This window comes from Heloderma suspectum, chromosome 5, assembly GCF_057233095.1.
Source record: "Heloderma suspectum isolate Gila_16-S chromosome 5, 16-S_ref, whole genome shotgun sequence".
Lineage (NCBI taxonomy): Eukaryota > Metazoa > Chordata > Lepidosauria > Squamata > Helodermatidae > Heloderma > Heloderma suspectum.
The window spans coordinates 28,232,257-28,253,546 of record NC_139462.1 but is presented as its reverse complement, the minus strand read 5'-3'; the positions used below and the strand labels follow the sequence as shown (position 1 = coordinate 28,253,546).

At 46.4% G+C, this 21,290-nt stretch overlaps 1 protein-coding gene across 1 annotated transcript in view; it reads right to left on the bottom strand.

Moving 5' to 3' along the window:
* Positions 1–21,290, bottom strand: part of GRID2 (glutamate ionotropic receptor delta type subunit 2) — a 1,421,890-nt gene that overhangs the window by 276,587 nt on the left and 1,124,013 nt on the right. Inside the window, exon 10 of the mRNA XM_084855634.1 lies at positions 17,197–17,394. Within this exon, the coding sequence (XP_084711760.1) occupies positions 17,197–17,394 (198 nt within the window). The remainder of the gene's footprint in view (positions 1–17,196; positions 17,395–21,290) is intronic.

Here is a 21,290-nt window from a genome sequence, read left to right as displayed (position 1 = left end):
GTGACTAGCAGGCAAGTCCCCAGACTGCTCCCAAGGATTCCATATGGATAACAATTGATCATCCTCATCTTACAACCATGGCAATCAAAGTGGAGTACAAAATTAAAATTTGGTTTAAGAAAACAACTGAATACAAACAAAAACTTAACGAACGAGCTGACCATAAACTGCATTACTCAAAACGTTAAAATGCAATACAGATCAACACAGTCAGCTCAAATCAGATCAGCCTACTGGGAATGCTTTCAAAAACAAATATACAACTCCACTTGGGAATGAAATGCCCTAAAGGAATGACCAATGGCTTTCATAGCCAAGCTGCAGAACTATGGCTTGCCCAGTAAATGGTCAATAAAGAGAACTTCACACATTGGATTCCATCAAACAACCTAGTTCCACTTCATTTGAACTCCACTTCAACTGCTAAAGGCTTAAATCACCCATTTTCCCTATGGTGTAGTTGCTGAAAAAACAAACACAAAGAAAACTCCCGAACAATTGCAGATGACACAGTCATGTATACAAGAGGTAACCATTTGTTGTTGTTGTTCAGTCGTTCAGTCGTGTCTGACTCTTCGTGATCCCATGGACCATAGCACGCCAGGCCTTCCTGTCCTGTGCTCTCTCCCGGAGCGTGCCCAAGTCCATATTCATTGCATCAGTGATGCTATCTAGCCATCTCATCCTCTGCCGTCCCCTTCTCCTTTTGCCTTCAGTCTTTCCCAGCATCAGGGTCTTTTCCAGAGAGTTTTCTCTTCACATTAGGTCGCCAAAATACTTGAGCTTCAGCTTCAGTATCTGTCCTTCCAATGAGCACTCAGGGTTGATTTCCTTTAGGATTGACTGATTTGACCTCCTTGCAGTCCAGGGGATCATAAGAGTCTTCTCCAGCACCACAGTTCGAAGGCATCGATTCTTCGGCACTCAGCCTTCCCTATAGTCCAGCTCTCACAGCCATACATTACTACTGGGAAAACCATAGCTTTGATTATAAGAACCTTTGACGGCAAGGTGATGTCTCTGCTTCTTACTATGCTGTCTAGGTTTGCCATAGCTTTCCTCCCAAGGAGCAAGCGTCTTTTAATTTCATGGCTACAGTCACCGTCTGCAGTGATCTTGGAGCCCAAGAAAATAAAATCTGTCACTGCTTCCATTTCTTCCCCTTCTATATGCCAGGAAGTGATGGGGCCAGATGCCTTGATCTTCATTTTGTTAGTGTTGAGTTTCAAACCAGCTTTTGCACTCTCCACTTTCACCCTCAACAAGAGGGTCTTTAGATCCTCTTCGCTTTCTGCCATTAGGGTGGTATCGTCTGCGTATCTGAGGTTGTTGATAATTCTCCCGGCAATCTTAATTGCGACCTGTGATTCATCCAACCCGGCATTTCTATGTACTCTGCATATAAATTAAATAAGCAGGGCGACAATATGCAGCCTTGTCATACTCCTTTCCCAATTTTGAACCAATCGGTTGTTCCATGTCCGGTTCTTACTGTTGCTTCTTGACCCTCGTTCAGGTTTCTCAGGAGATAGGTAAGGTGGTCTGGTACTCCCATCTCTTTAAGAATTTGCCACAGTTTGTTGTGATCCACACAGTCAAAGGCTTTAGCATAGTCAATGAAGCAGAAATAGAAATTTTTCTGGAATTCTCTTGCTTTCTCCATGATCCAGTGAATATTGGCGATTTGATCTCTAGTTCCTCTGCCTCTTCGAAACCCCGCTTGTACTTCCGGTAGTTCTCGGTTCACATACTGCTGAAGCCTAGCTTGTAGGATTCTGAGCATAACCTTGATGGCATGTGAAATGAGCGCAATTGTATGGTAGTTTGAACACTCTTTGGCATTGCCCTTCTTTGGAATTGGAATGTAAACTGACCTTTTCCGGTCTTGTGGCCATTGTTGAGTGTTCCAAATTTGTTGGCATATTGAGTGCAGCACTTTAACAGCATCATCTTTTAGGATTTTAAATAGCTCAGCTGGAATACTGTCATCTCCGCTAGCTTTGTTGTTAGTAATGCTTCCTAAGGCCCACTTGACTTCACTCTCTAGGATGTCTGGCTCAAGTTCAGTGACTGCACTATCATGGCTATCAGGGACATTCAGATCTTTCCTGTATAGTTCTATTCTGTGTATTCTTTCCACCTCTTCTTAATCTCATCTGCTTCTGTTAGGTCCCTGCCTTCTTTGTCCTGGTGATGTCCATGTGTAGAGTCGCCTCTTGTGCTGTTGGAAAAGAGTGTTTGCTATGATCAGCGTGTTCTCTTGGCAAAACTCCATTAGCCTTTGTCCTGCTTCATTTTGTACACCAAGGCCATGCTTGCCTGCTATCCCGGTGATTTCTTGACTTCCTACTTTAGCATTCCAATCCCCTATGATGGTAGGGATGGCCATGAATTTCTCCCCGAATCTCGGGGAGGCCGAATGCCAATGCATTCGGCCCCCTGAAATTGGCGGTGAAATTCTCCACCACCCTTCCACCACCCCCCGGGATGGGACTTACCTCCTGCGAATGTCCCTCCCGGTGGCGTTTCGGCAGTGTTTTGTCGGGAGCGGGGGCGGTGGCCAGTCTTCCGACCAGCTGCCGTGGCTGCCATTACAAAATAAAGTATAAAAACAAACAAACCCCGTGATACGCTACGTAACGATTAACGTAGCCTATCATGGCTAGATTTCCAAAGTCAGCCGTGATAGGCTACGTTAATCGTTACGTAGCCTATCATGGGTGACTTTGGGGAAAAAAAAAAAGCGCATACGCAAATGGCGGCACCCATGGGCACCGCCATTTGCGTTCCTTATTTCGGCCCGGCTAGTCTACGTAAAGATTTATGTAGACTACGGTGAAAATAAGGGCAACGCTATTTGCATTGCCCTTATTTTCGCCATAGTCTACGTAAATCTTTACGTAGACTAGCCGGGCCCAAATAAGGAACGCAAATGGCGGCGCCCATGGGCGCCGCCATTTGCGTACGCGCTTTTTTTTTTTCAAAGTCACCTGTGATAGGCTACATAACGATTAATGTAGCCTATCACGGCTGACTTTGGAAATCTAGCCATGACAGGCTACGTTAATCGTTACGTAGCCTATCACGGGTTTGTTTTTTTTCACTTCTTCTTTTGCGGCCGGGGAGACGGGGTGCTTCTCCCCGGCCTGAATTTCGGCCGGGCGAGGTGGGGCGCCTCCCCCCCCGCCATGAACTTCATGGGGAGAACCGAAGCGCCTCCCCCCCACCGCGAAGCAAGCTGCGGGACCAGGTAAGTCCCTTTTGTACATCACTATGATGAAGAGGACATCTTTTTTTGGTGTTAGTTCTAGAAGGTGTTGTAGGTCTTCATAGAACCGATCAACCTCAGCTTCTTTGGCCTCAGTGGTTGGGGCATAGACTTGAATTAGTGTGATGTTGAATGGTTTGCCTTGGATTCATACTGAGATCATTCTATCGTTTTTGAGATTGTACCCCAGTACTGCTTTTCCCACCCTTTTATTGACTATGAGTGCTACTTCATTTCTTCTAAGGGATTCTTGCCCACAGTAGTAGATATAATGGTCACCTGAATTAAATTCGCCCATGCTTGTCCATTTTATTTCGCTGATTCCCAAGATGTCAATGTTCAATCTTGCCATCTCATGTTTGACCACCTCCAGCTTGCCTTGATTCATTGATCTGACATTCCTGGTTCCTAAACAATATTGTTCTTTACAGCATCGGATTTTCTTTTCACCACCAGACACATCCACAGCTGAGTGTCCTTTCGGCTTTGGCCCAGCTGCTTCACTCTTTCTGGCACTACTTGGAAATTCCCTCTGCTCTTCCCCGGTAGTATATTGGACACCTTCCGACCTGAGGGGCTCATCATGTTGTCTGGATTGAGGGGTTATGTACCATTCCATTGCTGCAATTCTGAGAGAGATGTGGCATTCCCATTGCAGGTAACCATGTAATCTGGGCAACCTCTGCATATTTTTGACTGTGAAGTGGCAATCAAATCATGCAGAAACTGGTGGGGGTCTTGGCAGCTGCCATACCATGTCAATAAGGCATGAATTAGGCTGAACGCAACTCTCACGGGTTGAAAAAATGATTGTCTGAATCTATCTATCCATTGTGAGAATAGAACAAGATTTCAAGTAGAGCTGTGCGCAAATGGCCTCTTGAAATTCTCCATCTTACTTGTGGGCAGAGAAATTTGGGAGACAATTTCACCAAATTTCTCCAGGGGGAAGAGAAATTCTTGACAGTTTTTCCCAGGCAGGGCTCCCCATTGGCAGGGCTTGTAGCACAGCCTCTGTCTTTTTTCCTATGGGTTTTGCATTTTTTTCATGCTGCAAGAGCATCAACTGTCTTGGCAGTCTGGCCCCCAGTTGCATCTACCACAATGCAGGTGGGAGCAGTGTTGTGTTGAGCTCCAGGGATAAGGTGGAGTTCGTGCTCTGGCAAAATCTGTCCTCCGATTTTCTGAAAGTTTTTTCTCCCATTAAAGAGGCTTCCATTGTTCTGCCTCATTCAGGATGTTTTATAATGTGTTTTGTGGTGTTTTTAAGCTTACCTAATCACAGCTAGCCTCCCAGGCTGCCTGCACGTCCTCATCTGAAAAAGCCCTACGGGAGGAATTACCTCATGGTTCCTTAAACTGGGCTTTAATTGAACTGTAGGAAGCTAAGGAGGCTACAGATGGCCAGAGAAATGATTGTACAATGAAACGCAGGACACTTGTCCTCACTTCTCAGCCACCTCCTAAGTAAGGTAAGCCCAAGAAACCCAAACCAACCCATGAGAATTTCTCCAAAATTTCTTCACCATTGAATTTCTTTTCAAAAGCAATTTATCTTCTATCAAATTGAATGAGAATGGTAAAAAATGTGGGATAAATTTTCAGCACAACGCTGATTTCAAGCATTTTATGGATTTAATGAAAAGCTGGAGAATAATTGCAGCTATCCATGTGAGTGAATTCTACATTGCTAGTTATTATTTACGTTGAATACTATATATTAGAGCTGTGTGCAAATGGCCTCTCAAAATTCTCCAGCCTATTTGTGGGCCGAGAAATTGGGGGGACAATTTCATGAGATTACTCCTAGGGGAGGAGAAACTTTCCAACAGTTTCTCACAGATAGGGTTCACTATTGGCAGGGGTTGTAGCATAGATCCTTTCTTTTTTTGTAAGGGTTTTTGATTCATTACACTGCTCCTGCAAGTGGCAGCAGCATCAACTACGTTGAAGCTTCCACTTTTCTGAGGCAGAATTTTGAATTTCTTTTGGTGGTATTTTTGAGCTTACCTAATCACTGCAAGGTGGCCTATGGTGCTGTGTGTGTTTTCTCTCTCTATTACGCATCTTTCCATTGCTCTGCAGCCTCCCAGGCCATCTGCACCTCCTGAACTGAAAAAGCCCCATGCGAGGAATTGCCTCATGACGATGGCTTTAATTGAAGTGTGGGAAGCTGAGGCGGCTACAGGCTGCCATAACGATTATTGTACAATGAAAGACAGGACACTCAGACACACTCCTCAGCCACCTCATAAGTAAAGGAAGGACAAGAACCTAGGGATGTACGAAAGTTCCACCACGGATCTCAGGGAGGCCGAATGCCAGCGCATTTGACCCCCCGAAATTGGTGGTGGACCAGCCCGCCACCTCCCCTGCCACCCCCCCGGGATGGGACTTACCTGGGGCAGATCTTCCTGGTGGTGGTGGCGGCTCCGGCGGCGGTGCGGCGGTGCGGCGGCGGCCGCTGCCATTTCCAGGTTTGTTTGTTTGTTTTTTTAAAAACGTGATAGGCTACGTAAGTCTTTACGTAGCCTATCACGGCTGACTTAAAAAAACCGAAAAAACTGCACGTACGCAAATGGTGGCGGCCATGGCCACTGCCATTTGCATTCCTTATTTTGTCACGTCTTAGTCTACATAAATATTTACGTAGACTAAGACGTGCCAAAATAAGGGACGCAAATGGCGGCGGCCATGGCCGCTGCCATTTGTGTATGCGTGTTTTTGTTTTTTGTTTTAATCAGCCGTGATAGGCTACGTAAAGATTTACGTAGCCTATCACGGCTGACTGCAGGGACGCAAACGGCGGTGGCTACGGCTGCCGCCATTTGCGTCCCTGCTAGCCAGCGGCCGGATGTCTGGCTGCTGGCGGAGCCGGCCGGCGGCTCCGCAGAATCGCTGCGGAGCACAGCTGGCCGGCCAGGATTCCGGGGGGGGAGGAATGGAGCACCTCCCCCCCTGGTGAGGATTCTGGGGGGAGGGACGGAACGCCTCCCCCTGCACCATCAGCATAATCCCCGAAAGGTAAGTACCTTTCGTACATCCCTACAAGAACCCCAAACCCAGCCCATGAGAATTTCTCTGAAATGTCTTCTCCTTTGAATTCCTTTTTGAAAGCAATTTCTTTTCTATCAAATGAGAATGGCCAGAAATGTGGGAGAAATTTTCTGCACAGCACTACTATATATAATGTAGATGTAGTGTGTGTGTGTGCGCGTGCGTGCGTGTGCGCATGCGTGCATGCGTGTGTGCATGCATGTATTTCTCTCCCAAAGTGGAATTGATTGCTTATCAACTCAAACAGAAAAAAACACCAAGCTTTCCTTTGCTAGAAGATAAAAAGTTGCAAAATGTGACTCCACCTTGATAGTGCCGCCATCATTGTCCAAAGTACCAGCATGACATTTATAGGCCTAGCATCCCCAATTGGATGACTTTGAGCTTAGAAATTGTGCAGAGCATACCAGTGGTGGGCATCCCCATCACTGAGCTCCTGAATGTAAGCATTTTTAATGTTATGCAAATAAAGTCAAATTACTTCAAAACTGGAAAGTGGAAATGTGAAAAAGTCTATCATTATCCTGTCAAAATTAATCAGAGAAACAGCAGTTTGTACAAGCCAAGGCTTGCTAAGTGCTCCATGGGAAGAAAAAGATAAAATATGTGCAATTGTGTCAATATTTAGATGTAAAGGTGCCAGTCCACAATATAAACATGTAAAGTGGGGCATATGATCCTCTTATAGTTAATGTCAAAACATCACCCAATATCATTTTTTAGCATATGGTACAGTGTAATTTGCTTAACAAATTGAATGCAATGGAAAGAGATGATCACTTTAATTTATTAGCATTTATTGCAAGGCACTACCTTCTTGATGCAGAATGAATGAGAATTAGGGACAGCACATAGATGTAAAACAGTCAAAATATATGGACACTTTAAATCACAATGGGCAACCTGCAACCCGCAGAGCCCCTGGGGTACCCCACCCACTTTCCATCCAGCCCAGCTGATCAGTGATCAGCCATCAGCTGGAGGTGGGGAACAGTAGCTGGGAAAGAGGATCATTGGGGGGAGAGAATATTCAATCTTGGCCCCCTTCCAGTGATCCTGATGCCAAAATTCCTGTTTCCTTGCTGCTAATAGAAGTGATGGCACAGTAATCTGGCTCAGGATTACTGTGGGAGGAGTCTTTAACCTTATCCCCCACCCCCCCGTGATCCCAATGCAGAGATCCCTGAAGCAGTGTTCTGGCTCAAGATCACAGGGTGAAGGGGAGAATTTAACTTTGCCCCATCCTAGAGTTCTGAAGCAGGAATGCTGGGAGGAGAGACCTTAAGCTTTCACACATCCCCTGATCATAGCAGGCAGGGAGGGGAAGTTTAAACCTGCCTATCCCTCTGTGCTGAGATGCGGGTGGATGGGTGGAAGTATGTGCCTGTGTGTGTATGTGGAGGGCATCAGGTTGCCCTGATTCATACAAAATCCACAAAGAATCTTGTGTCACCTTAGGCTTTTATCCTATTGGGATGCCCGTCAGCCTCCAAACTCAGAGGCTGACAGGCATCCTATGCAGAGTGGGAGGTGCACGGAGGTGATCTTCACCTCTGCGTTCCTCCCGCTCGGCATTTTTGCTAGATGGGCATTTTCGCCCATCTACAGTAGCTGGAGCTCTGCAAAGTGGCAGGGAAAGAGGCTGGGAGGCCAGAGGATTCTCCCTAAGCTGGCCTCCCCAACCCTCTCCCCTCTCAGCCCACAGAACCACCCCCTTTCCCTCCTTTCTAAGGTCAGTTTTGTGACCTCAGAGAGGCAGCCAGTGCAGCTCTTTTCACACTGGCTGTGAGGGGGAGGGGAGGTCAGACTCCTGAGTCCAAGGTCAGAGTGTGGTCCCCTGACCTTGAATTCAGGAATCTAAACTATCCTGTGACCCCGCGCCCTGATGCTGTCTAGGGGCCATAGGATTGCTCTCCTAAAGACTAAGTCTTCATAGACTAGGGGTGTACGGACCCCACCTTCCTGGGTCCGCTGGGGGATCCACGGGGGGGAAGCGATCCGGTCCTCCCCCCTGGAATCCTCCCCGGCTGGCTCCGCTCTGCGGAGAGTCCACGGAGCCACCGGCCAGGGCCAGCCGCTGCCGGACTTCCAGCTGCAGCTGGGCTATGGACGCAAATGGCATCCAGCATAGCCGACGCCATTTGCGTGCCTCCCTTTGGCCGTGATAGGCTACGTAAAGATTTACATAGCCTATCACAGCAAAAAGGGAAGGACTAGGGATATACAAAAGTCACTTACCTTTTCGACGGGGTGATTTGCAGTGGGGGGGAGGCGCTCTGCGCCTCCCCCGAAATCCTGATCTGGCCGGCTCCACTCCGCAGAGATTCCGCAGAGCCGCTGGCCGGGGCTGCCCTCAGCCAGACATCTGGCCACTGGGCAGCCTTCCGCAACCCCCTCCCGCGTATGCAAATGGTGGCGGCTATGGCAGCCGCCATTTGCGTTCCGTTTTTTTCGCTGTTTTAGACTACGTAATTATTTACGTAAGCTATTACGGTGAAAAAAGGGGAACGCAAATAGCATAGTGGGCGCCATTTGTGTTCCTCCCCCCCATTTTAGCCTACATAAATATTTACGTAAGCTATTACGGCGGGAAAAAAAGGAACGCAAATAGCGCCCACTATGCTATTTGCGTTCCCCTTTTTTCGCCGTAATAGCTTACGTAAATATTTACGTAGGCTAAAGCCTAAAACAGCGAAAAAAAGGGAATGCAAATGGCGACCACCATAGCTGCCGCCATTTGCGTACGCGTTTTTTTTTTGCTTGCTGTGATAGGCTACATAAGTATTTACAAAGGCAGCTACGCAAATGGCATGGTGGCCTCCATTTGAGTCTGCAGCAGCTGTCCAAGAGACCAGCTGCTGCTGCTGCCGCCGCTGCCAAAGCCACTGCCAGAACATCCGACCCAGGTAAGCTTTCATCCCAGGGGGGATTCTGCGGGGTGCGGGGGGTGGGAGGCCGTTCCGCCATGGGTTTCAGGGGACCAAATGCCAGTGCATTCGGCATCACTGAAATCCGTGGCGGAATTCTCCACCATCCCTAGGAAGGACGCAAATGGCGTCCGCTAAGCTGGACACCATTTTGCATCTGCACGGGGCAGCGAACGGACCCAGCTGGATCCGGAGCTGGCGGTGCCAGCCTGCCAGGTAGGATCTGGCCAGGTTGGACTTCGCAGGGTGGCGGGGTGGGGTGGTCCGTTTTGCCACGGGCTCCGGGGGGGTGGGCGGATTCTAAGAATCCAGCCTCACTGGAGTCCGTGGTGGAATTCTCTGCCATCCCTATCATGGACTACAACCCACTTCCTGAGATACACAATGCATTATCCTGAGTTCTTTGAGTATATATACACATATACCTTCAGGCAGTAAAAATTGAATGGCCAGTCACAAAACAGGTGTTGGATGATAACACAGACATCCTTGCATTGGTGAGCTGGTTAATGCATGTAGTGTAATTTTCAAGAAAAGACCTTTGTCTCTATTCAAGCCACAGGAGATAGATTTGAACCTCATGATGAGTTCTAGCCCAGCTGTTATGCAACGAAATCTGTCTTTGAAGTTCCTTTATTCAAGAATGGCCAACTTAAGGTCAGTTACAGAGTGTCTTGGGAGGCTGAAGAGTCGTCGTCCCCCCCGGTTTTGATGACGCTGTTTCTGATATCAGACTTGTGTCCATTTATTATTTTGCCTCTCTATGCAAACATAGGACTGGCCTATGCCTCCAATGTAGAATGCAATGGGGCACTGTGGGAAAATGATGGCATGTGTAACATTGGATGATGGAAATTTATGCTATAATACATAATACAATTTAAAATACAATTTGTTTGTCTTTAAGGTGCCACAAGACTATTTGCTGTTTTTGCAGCAACAGACTAACAAGGCCACCCCCCCGGAAACTGTTTTATATGGTTTATAGGCCACCCTGTAACTGAAATTTTCTGGGTGGCTTACTAGGATTAAAGCAAACAAAATTACAATAAAATGACAAAATACAACCAACACAAAATCACTTTAAAACAGAGAACAGCAACAAATCAGTTTAAAACTGAGGGCAGAGGAATAAAATCCACACAGTTAAAGAAGTATAAAACCATAACATGATTTAAAAGTCCTGGGAAAATAAAGAAGGTCTTTGTATGGCACCATAAAGATATTAAAGCAGGCACCAGGCGGGCCTAGACATAGATCTCCTGCATCATGTCTTGTTTGGCTGTCCTTTCATTCCTTCATGTCACAGAGTTATTCTCTCTGTCTGCTTTCTTAGCTAATGTCCTTCGTTCCATCCACCTTGATGAACATGATACACTTATGCTCTTGGGGGGCATAAAGTGTCATCCAGTTGGCCAGAGCTCTGCACTTTAATATCCGAAGAGCTGTTTATTTAGAATTAATTGTGATTGAAATGTGACCCTTTTAGACAAACCAACAAACTGATGAATGCTTTCAGTCATAAAGCTAAAGGAACAAGAGGAGGATCATCTAAACTTTGCTGGGAACTCTGGGAGGTGGGAGTTCTTATGTGTCTTGGAAAAAATGCTGTGCAGGTGCGTCACATCGGGGTCTGCTCTATTTTAATGCAGGAAATTAGCACTTGCCATAGCAACCACCACCTCCTGCGATATGCCTCCTGCAGTGACACCTTTGAGACATGTCACGCCTCCTCATCGAGGACCTCTCAGCAGCCCATCACGCAAATGCTACTATTTTCCACAGCATCTGTGTGCAGGCGTGATCTGGTGTCTCGGCATACCCCCAAATGCAAAGATCCATGCGGGCTCACAGACAGCATCCCAAACAGCAATTCACAGTGGAACGTGCATCTTGGAATTGTCTGAACCGGCTACTGGTTAGATTCCAGTGCAGTGCTGCATATTCCTGACAATATGAATCCAAACCCTCTGTCCTTTACTGGCTCTTCCAAGAGAGCTAGGATGGTACAGTGACTGAAGAGCTGAACTCAGTCTGGGAAGACCTAAGAACATAAAAAATGCTGCTGGAACTGACTACTGGTCCATTTAGTCCAGCATCTAGGGATGTACAGATTCCCCACCGTCCATTCCGGGGGGGAATCCGCCGGGTGAGGGGAGAGGCGATCTGCCCCCCCCCCCCCGGAATCCTCTGGAGAAGCTCTGCTCTGCGAGGATTCCATGGAGCTGCCCAGCTTGAGGGCCGCTTACCTGCTGGACCCATCCCGTTCTCCTCTGTGCCGATCGCCTTTAAAAAAAAAAAATGGCGATTGGCAGGATGTGCCCATAGACTTATACGCAAACTAGAATTGTGAATCTTGCGTATAAGTCAATGTGTCCATAGACTTATACGCAAGATTCATGGCTCTATTTTGTGATTTTTTAAAAAATGGCGATCGGCAAATGGGATGGGTCCAGGAGCAAGCAGCAGGAGCCATTCTGCGCAGAATCCTCCTGGAATGCAGGTAAGTGGGGCTGATCTGCCACAGACTCAGGAGAGCAGATTCCAACGAATCTCATTTGAATCTGCAACGTATTTCTCTAACATCCGTACCAGCATCCTGTTTCCCACAGTGGCCAACCAGGTGTCTTTGGGAAGACCACAAGGAGGACATGAAGGCAATAGCCCTCTCTTGTTGGTGCTCTCCAGGAGCTGGTATTCAGTGGCACACTGCCTTTGAACCTGGAGGTTGAATACAGCCATCAGGACAAGTAGTAGCCACTGACAGATTTATCCTCCATGGTAAAAGGTAAAGGTGTCCCCAACCAGTCGTGTCTGACTCTAGGGTGTGGTGCTCATCCCCGTTTCTAGGCCAAAGAGCCAGCGCTGTCCGAAGACACTTCTGTGGTCATGTGGCCGGCATGACTAAACACCGAGGTGCACGGAACGCTGTTACCTTTCCCGCCGAAGCGGTACCTATTTATCTACTTGCAGTTTCTTGCTTTCGAACTGCTCGGTTGGCAGGAGCTGGGACTGAAGACAGGAGCTCACTCCATCACGTGGCACTCGGGTCTCGAACTGCTGACCTGCCGTCCTTCCGGTTTGCAGTTCAGCATCTTAACCACTAAGCCACCGTAGTCCCTATTTATCCTCCATGACCTGGGTTCAAATACCTGCTCAGCTCATGAAGGTCATTGGGTGAGTTTGGGGCCAGTCATACTTTCTTAACCTAACCTATCTGGTAGAATTGCAAGGATAAAGCAGAGGTCGGAAGAGTATGCCAATCTTATCCATGTATGCCAACCTTAGCTCATCATCGGAAAGGTGGGGTGTAAATAAAAGGAATCAACCAATAAAATAAATGAAGCTGCATGAATGTCATACAAATACCTGTTAGTGAGTCTTTTATAACTGCGGGGTAGATGGGGTGACAATTCAAGATGTGAGGCCTAAAAATGGTGAGCCCTCTACTTGACTTCATCACTTTAAAGCCCCTTTCAGATTGGGCCAGACCCCTTCTCTACTTCCCTCCCTGTCCCTTTCCAAAAGGGTTGCTCCTGGCCCATCCTCCTGCCCATGATCACCCAGCCCACTCTTTCCTCCCTCCTCAGCTTGCCCTGTTTTTTGTGTCCCTCCCCCTTTTACTTTCCTCTTCTCCAAGGTAAGATTCTTCTTCTTCTTGGAAAACGACGGACCTGGTAGGAAGGATGCAGGAAAGGTGGAAGTGGGGAGGCTTGGAGAAGTGAGGTGTGTGGGGGGGGAATTGGGATGGGTAACTCAAGTGGTTGAAGTACCCAGCTGAGTTTGGGGCTGAGCATGTGGGTGCCTGCCCATCCTTACTGTAAAGTAGAGTGAAAAGGGGACATATTGTTCACTCACTGGGTTCCCTCCCCCCATCTCTCTCTCTCTCTCTCTCTCTTCTCTCCTTCCTTCCTTCCTCCCCCCCTCTCAATTTCTCTCTCTCTCTCTCTCTCTCTCTCTCTCTCTCTCTCTCTCTCTCACACACACACACACACACACACACACAGTGGTTCTCTCTAGCCTGGCTATATATGTTCCCAGGTCAGGCTTGGGCCTTTGCCTTTGCCATAGCAACGGATAATCCTGGCCTTGCCTAGCTGTTTCTTCAGCCATCCTGTCTGCTTCCTTCCTGCACCCTGCTCCCAGTCTCCTTGGATAGATACTTCGGCCAGTCCACAACCCCCTTTTGGATGGTCCTTTCTGCATGATAGCCTTGAGCCTCTCACCATCCCTTCCCAGGGCTCCCTGGCAACACCAGTCCCTGCTCCTGCAGGTACTCTGTGCAGATCTGCCTTGGCTGCTGTGTTGCCCCGGCCGTGGGCGTTGAACTCTTAGGTTAGAAGTGCCAAGACAGTGATAAATCAGATTCAAAGGTTTACTTATAAGGAGACTTTATTGGGTAATTTACACCACACAAGCGTACCCAATGGTTGGATCAGACAGCTTCTCTGAACCCCGAGCCATTGGGTCAAATGGGTTTTATACCAGTGGTCCCCAACCTTTTCAGTGCCAGGGACTGGTCCAATTTTTCCATGGACTGGGGTGAGCCCTACCTGTGAGAAACTGTGTTGAGAAGTTCTCCTCCTGCTGGAAAAATTCATTGATATTGCCCCCCCATTTCTCTGCCCACAGAAAGAGTGAACAGTTTCAAGAGGCCATTTGTGCATGGATCTAATACTTAGTAAAGATGGGTGAATGAGTGACGTTTGAGCTTGCCAAGATTCTCTGAACATCAGCTTGCACCTCTTAGTGCCTCGATTTGCGCTCGCTGTTTATTTTCCGTGACCAGGAAAATTGTGCAAAATGAACAGCTCTCAAATGTGAACATTGTGCAAACAATCCCCAAATTTGCACAAATTTCCAAAATTGTGCAAATTTCCCCATGGGTGATTTAAAACGTGTGCATTTTGAGAATGTTGTGCATTTTGAGAAAGTTGCGCATTTTTCAAGTACACATTTTGCAACTGTGAAGGCAGGTTCGTGAATTTGTGAACAGTTTCAGAGAAATTGTGCTCCTGACCTGTTCGTTTTCTGGATTGTGAACGGGACATTTTTGAATGATTTGCCTACTGAAACAAAATTCTCATACATCAATAGTACTAGGTTCTTAGGAAATGAATGAAGGTGGAGGGGTGAACTGGAATGGTGTACCCCATTTTGCTGTCCTTTAGTTTTTTGGGGGATGCATATTGGGAAGTGCCAGTCCAACTATTTGTCACGGTTGGGCGGGGGAAAACAGTCAAAACTTTTCAGGGCAAGCACTCTGTTTACCTTGCCTTCTCCCCCTCCCTCACCCCTCTTTAAAGTAGTACGGTCCATCCTCTGTTCAAAGCATTCTCTCCTCTCTCTTGTGGATAGAAAGCACCCCCAACTAACATTTTCCCCCAGAAAGCCATGGCAGTGGAGTATCACTGCTGTGCAGATGTGCCCGTCTGGGGAAAAATAGCAACCAGTGTTTAACAAAGGATTGACTACATTTTGTTAAAGAGGGGGAAAAGTAGGGATGTCAGAGAAATCTGTCCAGGGGATGAGTTTGCCACAGCAGCTCAGCCTCCTGGACTTTGGCTTGCCTTTTCGCAAGCTGGCCCCACTTGATTGCATCAAGTTGGGCTAGCTCATGGATTTTCTCTTTTCTGTAAATAGTAGTGCTGTGCTGAAAATTTCTCCCACATTTTTTGGCTGTTCTCATTCAATTTGATAGAAAAAAAAATACTTTTGAAAAGAAATACAAAAGAGGAAAATTTTTGGAGAAACTCTCATGGGCTGGGTTTGTGTTTACTTTACTTATGAGGTGGCTGAGCAGTGTGCATGAGTGCATGAGTGTCCTGTCTGTCATGGTACAGTAATCTCTGTGGCAGCCTGTAGCCTCCTTGGCTTCCTGCACTTCAGTTAAAGCCATCATGAGGCAGACATCATGAGGCAATTCCTCCAATGGGGCTTTTTCAGTTCAGGAAGTGCAGGTGGCCTGGGAGGCTGCAGAGCATGGAAAGATGTGTAATAGAGAGAGAAAACACACATGGCACCCTCCGCCACATTGCAGTGGTTAGGTAAGCTCAAAAATACCACCAAAGGAAATCCAAAATTCTACCTCAGAAAAGTAGATGCCTCCAAACATTTGATGCTATTGCCACCTACAGAAGCAGTGCAGTAAACCAAAAACCCTTAGGAAAAAAGAAAGAATCTGTGCTGCAACCCCTGCCAATAGTGAGCCCTATCTGTGAGAAACTGTTGGAGAATGTCTCCTCCCCTAGGAGAAATTTGGTGAAATTGTCCCTCCAATTTCTTTGGTCACATAGGCTGGAGAATTTTGAGAGCCCATTTGCTCACAGCTGCAGTAAATAGCAAGTTGCACAATTTGCGGCTGCAGTTTGCATAATTTGCGCACATTTTGGCTGTTATTTGCATAATTTGCTATAAGCAAACTGAGAAAAGTCTTGGATCTCAGGAAAAGGGGCTGGATTTCCCTGCAATGGACATCTCTGGAAAAAGGGCAAGGTAAGTGATGTGCTTCCCAAAACATTTCACACATTTCACCCTTGCCCCCCCCCCCAATTTCCTCCATTTCAACAGCTATGCCAGTGCCTTTTGGGGACAAAATGGGGTCAAATGCTCACATACGGATGATCTCCTGGGTGCTCCAGTTATGCTTACATTAGTAGAAATGGCAAGATTTCTGTCAAAGCTTGAGTTCGGCATGGATTCACTCCAGGGGAGGAACAATACGTACGCCGAAGATTAAATGTGAAACTATCGGTAAATACATTATGTTTACTTTGTGAAATTTATTTATAGCAGTAAACATTTAATGCAGAATTAATTAGAGGAGGGTGGTTTATTAATTACATATTGGAGTATATGTACCCAATACACACATCTACACAATGTAAATGTTATTGTTCATCAATAAAACATTTTCCGATGATCGTATACCTCAGTTATTATTCTTGGCTATCAATATTTCTCTCTGGGTGCTGTGCATTATTTATGCAATGTGTTAGCCATTAAAACCATGCCATCCCCCCCCCGCCGTGCACCCCCCTCCCCAGATTGGTTTGCCCTGCTTACTTATGGCTGGTCTTGACAAATTAACCAGAGTATGAGGACTGCAACCTTTGCATCCTTTCATTGATGCTATTTCTCTTTGCCTTATTGGTGCAGGTAAGGCAGGAGAGGGCTCAATAACTCTCACAAGCACATATCTGAGGCTGATGCATAATTCACCACAGTGATATTCAATGTGCACAGCAACCATCTCACATCTGACTGCACCACAGGTGGGAACAACTTTGCATAAGATCACTGATCAGTGTCCCTCCTAATGCATCATGGTGTTGGTGGCTAAAGTAGCTTAAATCTGTCCCACAATCTTTCCTCCTGTGTTGGATGTTTGGATACTAGTGGGTTCAGAGGACATTGTCCCAGAGGCAAGCCTTTGATGCTTATGACTAGAATAATCCTGATTGTGGGCAGAGTGAGGTGAGGCATCGCTTCGCCGCTCTGCTCACTGATCCTTCTGCCTACTTTCCTTGCTTCTAATGTGGATCTTGGCAGTTTGGTGCATGGTCTCAGTGGGAACAAGTGGGTTATATTGAACTGAACAGCCCTTCAGCTTTTATCTGCTTCACAGAAGAGTCCTTTGTGCTCCAAATGAGTAAAAGCAAAATTTTAGGTGACTCATGTCCATACCAGGGCACTGTAGCCCAAACCTACAGCCTGAAAAGTACAACCTGAAGGAGGAAGTATAGCATTGCCGCCTTAAGTGCTTTACCATCTGTTTAAACTTTAAAAGCAATTAATTTTAGTAGAATTTAACTGTGCCTGATTTTATCTGGACTTTTCCCAATGACCATGAGTGAGAAGGAACCAGAAAAGAGTGGGAAAAAATGTGCACAAGACCTATTTGTCTTGTATAGATTTTAAAGCAAGAATTAGTAGCACTCTTACCTTAAATACTAGTTCTCCTATCAGTCCATTCCAGGTCCCATTCTCCTGGGGGCGTCCATACTTGTGATCTGGCACAACATAAATTTCATACGTGAAGCCAAGGTAAGTGGATAAGGATTCCAAGACATCTATCGAAAAGCCTTGGTATTTCTTCGGTTTTCCCAAAACATTTTCTGACACCATCACAAAGGGCTCCTCCTATACAGGAAAGAAATGGCGGCATCTTGGGTAGTTGTAATGCAATGACTTGTCACACTGACTACAATGGAAACTAAAGTTTTAAAACCCTGTTTTCTGCACTGTACTTTATCCCAGTCTTTCCCCCAAATGCCTTCTATATTTACATTTCTTTTTTTTTTGCAAAATATTTAGTTTTCCACTGAATTTTGATGGTTGCAAGTTGACAACCCTTGGCCACCATGTCCCCTTCATGTGGAAGATGTGCCACTTTCTGAACTATAGGGAAGCTCAGGAGTAGGAGAGGAATGGTCAAATAATCACATCTTTTCATCAAAATGAGTACCTATGTATTCTGCACTGAGCTGGATTCGGGGGGGGGGCAAGCAGGGGGGAGTCTGATTTAGTATTATTTATTAGATTTATTAGCCACCCATCTGGCCAGCTACCCGGCCACTCTAGGTGGTGTACAATATGAATAACAACACAAAAGACAACATAATCAACTGAATGAAACAACATTGCTCTAAAAAAAACCCTAACCCACCCCAAATGCCTACCTGAACAGCCAGGTTTTCAAAGTCCGGTGGAAGCTCATCAAAGAGTTGATGCATGGTGGAGGTCACTAGGGAGGGAATTCCACAGAGTGGGGGCCACCACAGAAAAGGCCTTCTCCCTAGGCCTCACCAGCCTAGCTGTCCTGGCTGATGGGACAGACAGAAGGCCTTCTGAGGCCTATCTCGCTGCGCAGCATCCCTGGTGTTGCCAGAGGCACTTCTTAAGATAAACTGAGCCAGAACCATATAGTGTTTTAAAGGTCAATACCAACACCTTGAATTGGGCCTAGAAAACAACTGGTAACCAGTGCAACTCATTCAGCACTGGAGTGATGTGGTCTTGCTGACGGCTGCCTTGAATCCGGCGGGCCGCCATGTTCTGCACCAGTTGCAAATTCCAAACCATCTTCAAGGGTAACCACACATAGAGCACATTATAGTAAAGTTTCTAGTCCCCAAAATTCAGAAACAATGCTTAAGTTCTGCTTTTCTGATCTTGTCCACATTTCTAGTCTCACTTAGGGATGTCAGAGAATTCCATGACAGATCTCGGTGAGGGCGAATGCCAGTGCATTCGGCCCCCTGTGGAACGAAGCCCCCGCCCCCCCCCACGAAAGACGCACGGGACAAAGTTGTCCCCCCCCACGAAAGGCATTTGCGTACACTGGAGTTTTTCCTCCTGCCGTGATAGGCTATGTAAATATTTACGTAGCCTATCACAGCTCAATACAGGGACGCAAATGGCGGCGGCTACAACAGCTGCCATTTGCGTCCCTGCAGGGCTGCCCAGCGGCCGGATGTCTGGCTGCGGGAGGCCGGAGCTGGCCGGCGGCTCTGCGGCTTGGCCGCGGAGTGGAGCCGGCCGGGCAGGATTCCGGAGGGAGGGACTGAGCGCCTCCCCCCCATCGAGGATTCCAGGGGGAGGGATGGAGCGCCTCCCCTCCACCACGGATGCCCCTCAGCGGAGCAAGGTAAGGGATTCGTACATCCCTAGTCTCACTATGGTAGATTATGTGTTGAAACTTAAAACTTAAAACAAATAATTGTATATCATTTTAAAATAGCCACTAATAGACATTATCCAGCAAAAGAATCTCATGAAGTTGTCATCCAGCACTGTTTTATTTTAAATCACAAATACCATGATCCAAAATAAATTCCAAGAAATTAAAATGTAAATCATTTACTTTTTCCCCACTGATTATAATTTTTTTAAAAAAATATTTAACATATTACACTACTGAAAAACTACAAGCTTATTACACAAAAACAAATGGTGAATTAATGCTGAACATTAAGATGTCAGACTCCCTATGCAATAAATCTGATCTGCAGCAATAAATGAAACCTTCTACACACACACACAGTATCCATAGTTTATCAGTCCAAGTGCATTATTCACAATTTCCCCCAGATCTGTTTAAAGGGGGAAAGGGGGTGTTAGGAGATGATGCTTTTCATATTAGCAAAGATTTATTCACACCACTTGTTGGGTTATTAGATAATAGCAGCTCATAATTCAGAGTTTGCATTCAGTCAGTTAAAAGTGACTGCTAATTGCTCATCTGATTTATAAGACTGTTTAAAGCATGAGCACAGCCTTTCAGCTCATTCTAAACTTTGCTGAAGCCATGTACAAAAGCTGGCAGGTGAAGAAATTAGGAGCAGTTTCCACTGTATGACACACAGGCAACAGGATTACTGATCCAAAAACATTTTGAGTTATTAAGATGTTTGACTCAGCATCACTGTGGATCTTTTCAGCTCTTGGGCTGGCTGAGTATGTCTAGTCCCTGTAAGCCTCATGATGTTTGCAGAGATCCCACATGGCATCAGGATTCAAGCCAACAACTGAACAGGTGACCTGATATGGGGACAAAAATGGTGGAAAGGGAAGGACCATAACTCGGTGTCAGAGCACATGCTTTTCATGGCAATGGTCCCAGGTTCAATCACTGGCACCTACAGTTTAAAGGTGGTGTGAAAGATCTTTTCCAGAGGCCCTGGAGAGATGCTGCAAGTTGCGGGAGTCAGTACTGGACCAGCTGGACAAATAGTCTGACCTGGTATAAGGTGAGTACCTATGTTTCTATGCCAGGAAGGGATTCAACCTGTACACTATAACTCAGCTTGGCAAAAAGAAAGAACTGCAAGGACATCAGCCAAGAAAGCTTCCTTACATCAGCAGTAAGTTATACATTAGTCTCCAAATCATGCTTGTTTCCTTATCTCCTAGAATTTACCTATCTTAAACCTGGGGCCTGATCTAGCCAAGATCCACACTAAACAGATTTGAAAGTACCAATATGACTCCAATCCACTTGTGTGAAAGAATGATACAGTTTATTGATGGAAAATAGATGCAGATAATAAAAGCAAAGAAAAGCTTACACACAACCCTCAGCTTGACGCTGGAGCTACCCCGGTTCCCTAGAAGCAGCGGGCGTTGTCCCAGGGGCTGTGTTCCTGAGCAAATGGTCGACCTTCTCCCTTTCAGGTGAGAACAGGTAGCAGGCCAATATGTCCAGGATTTTATAGGGCTTTTCTCACTGAGTTCTCACTGTCACAACACACACACACACACACCTCCCTCCCTTCACCAAGGAGGACAAAGGGGGGCTTAGCTTTTTGGCAGGAAAGAGTGTTTCTCACAAGAGAGGAAGAATATTCTTGGCAGAAGGAAAGTATGAAATGCACAGGACGGCCTTATCTGTTCTTGCTCAGCTGTATACAAAGAAGAAATCTACTTCTAGCATGGCCACAGTAAACCATCCAATATGCAGGGCTATCCAGTTCTCTATACACTACAAATAGCACAAAGGACGCTGTGGAAGTTCATACCTGACTCCTTGCTGAAACCAAATCCAATACATTGCCTCATCCCAATTCAGAAATGGCCTCTCAGTTTTAGTAGAAGCTATTAAAACATTGGAACAGAAGTACAAAAGCCAAAAGTCTCATTGCACTCCAAAGATAACATTGGGAGTACAATGGGGCCCCAAAGTTATGCCCCACTTCCTACAAACCCCCAGCACCCTCATGACCCCTAGCTTCCCTTCCCTTCACCTAAAACCTGGCAACAGTGGTAGCAGAGATTACCAAGAGACTCTATGTGAGGTATCCTTTCTTTCTTGGCACCTAGAATTCTGAACTGGCAACATTCCAGGAGCCTGGGATATGTAGATTTCCAAGGCACCAAAGTCCAAAGTTAGAATGTTAGGCAGCCTGGGAACTACATGTCACAGAATTCCTTGTGCCTGGGATGTTGCTGAGGATATGCATGACAGTGTCCCAGTGCAAGGAGCATTTGAACATGTCCGTGTTGTTTCCATGGTGCCCAATATCCCTACTGAATTCTTA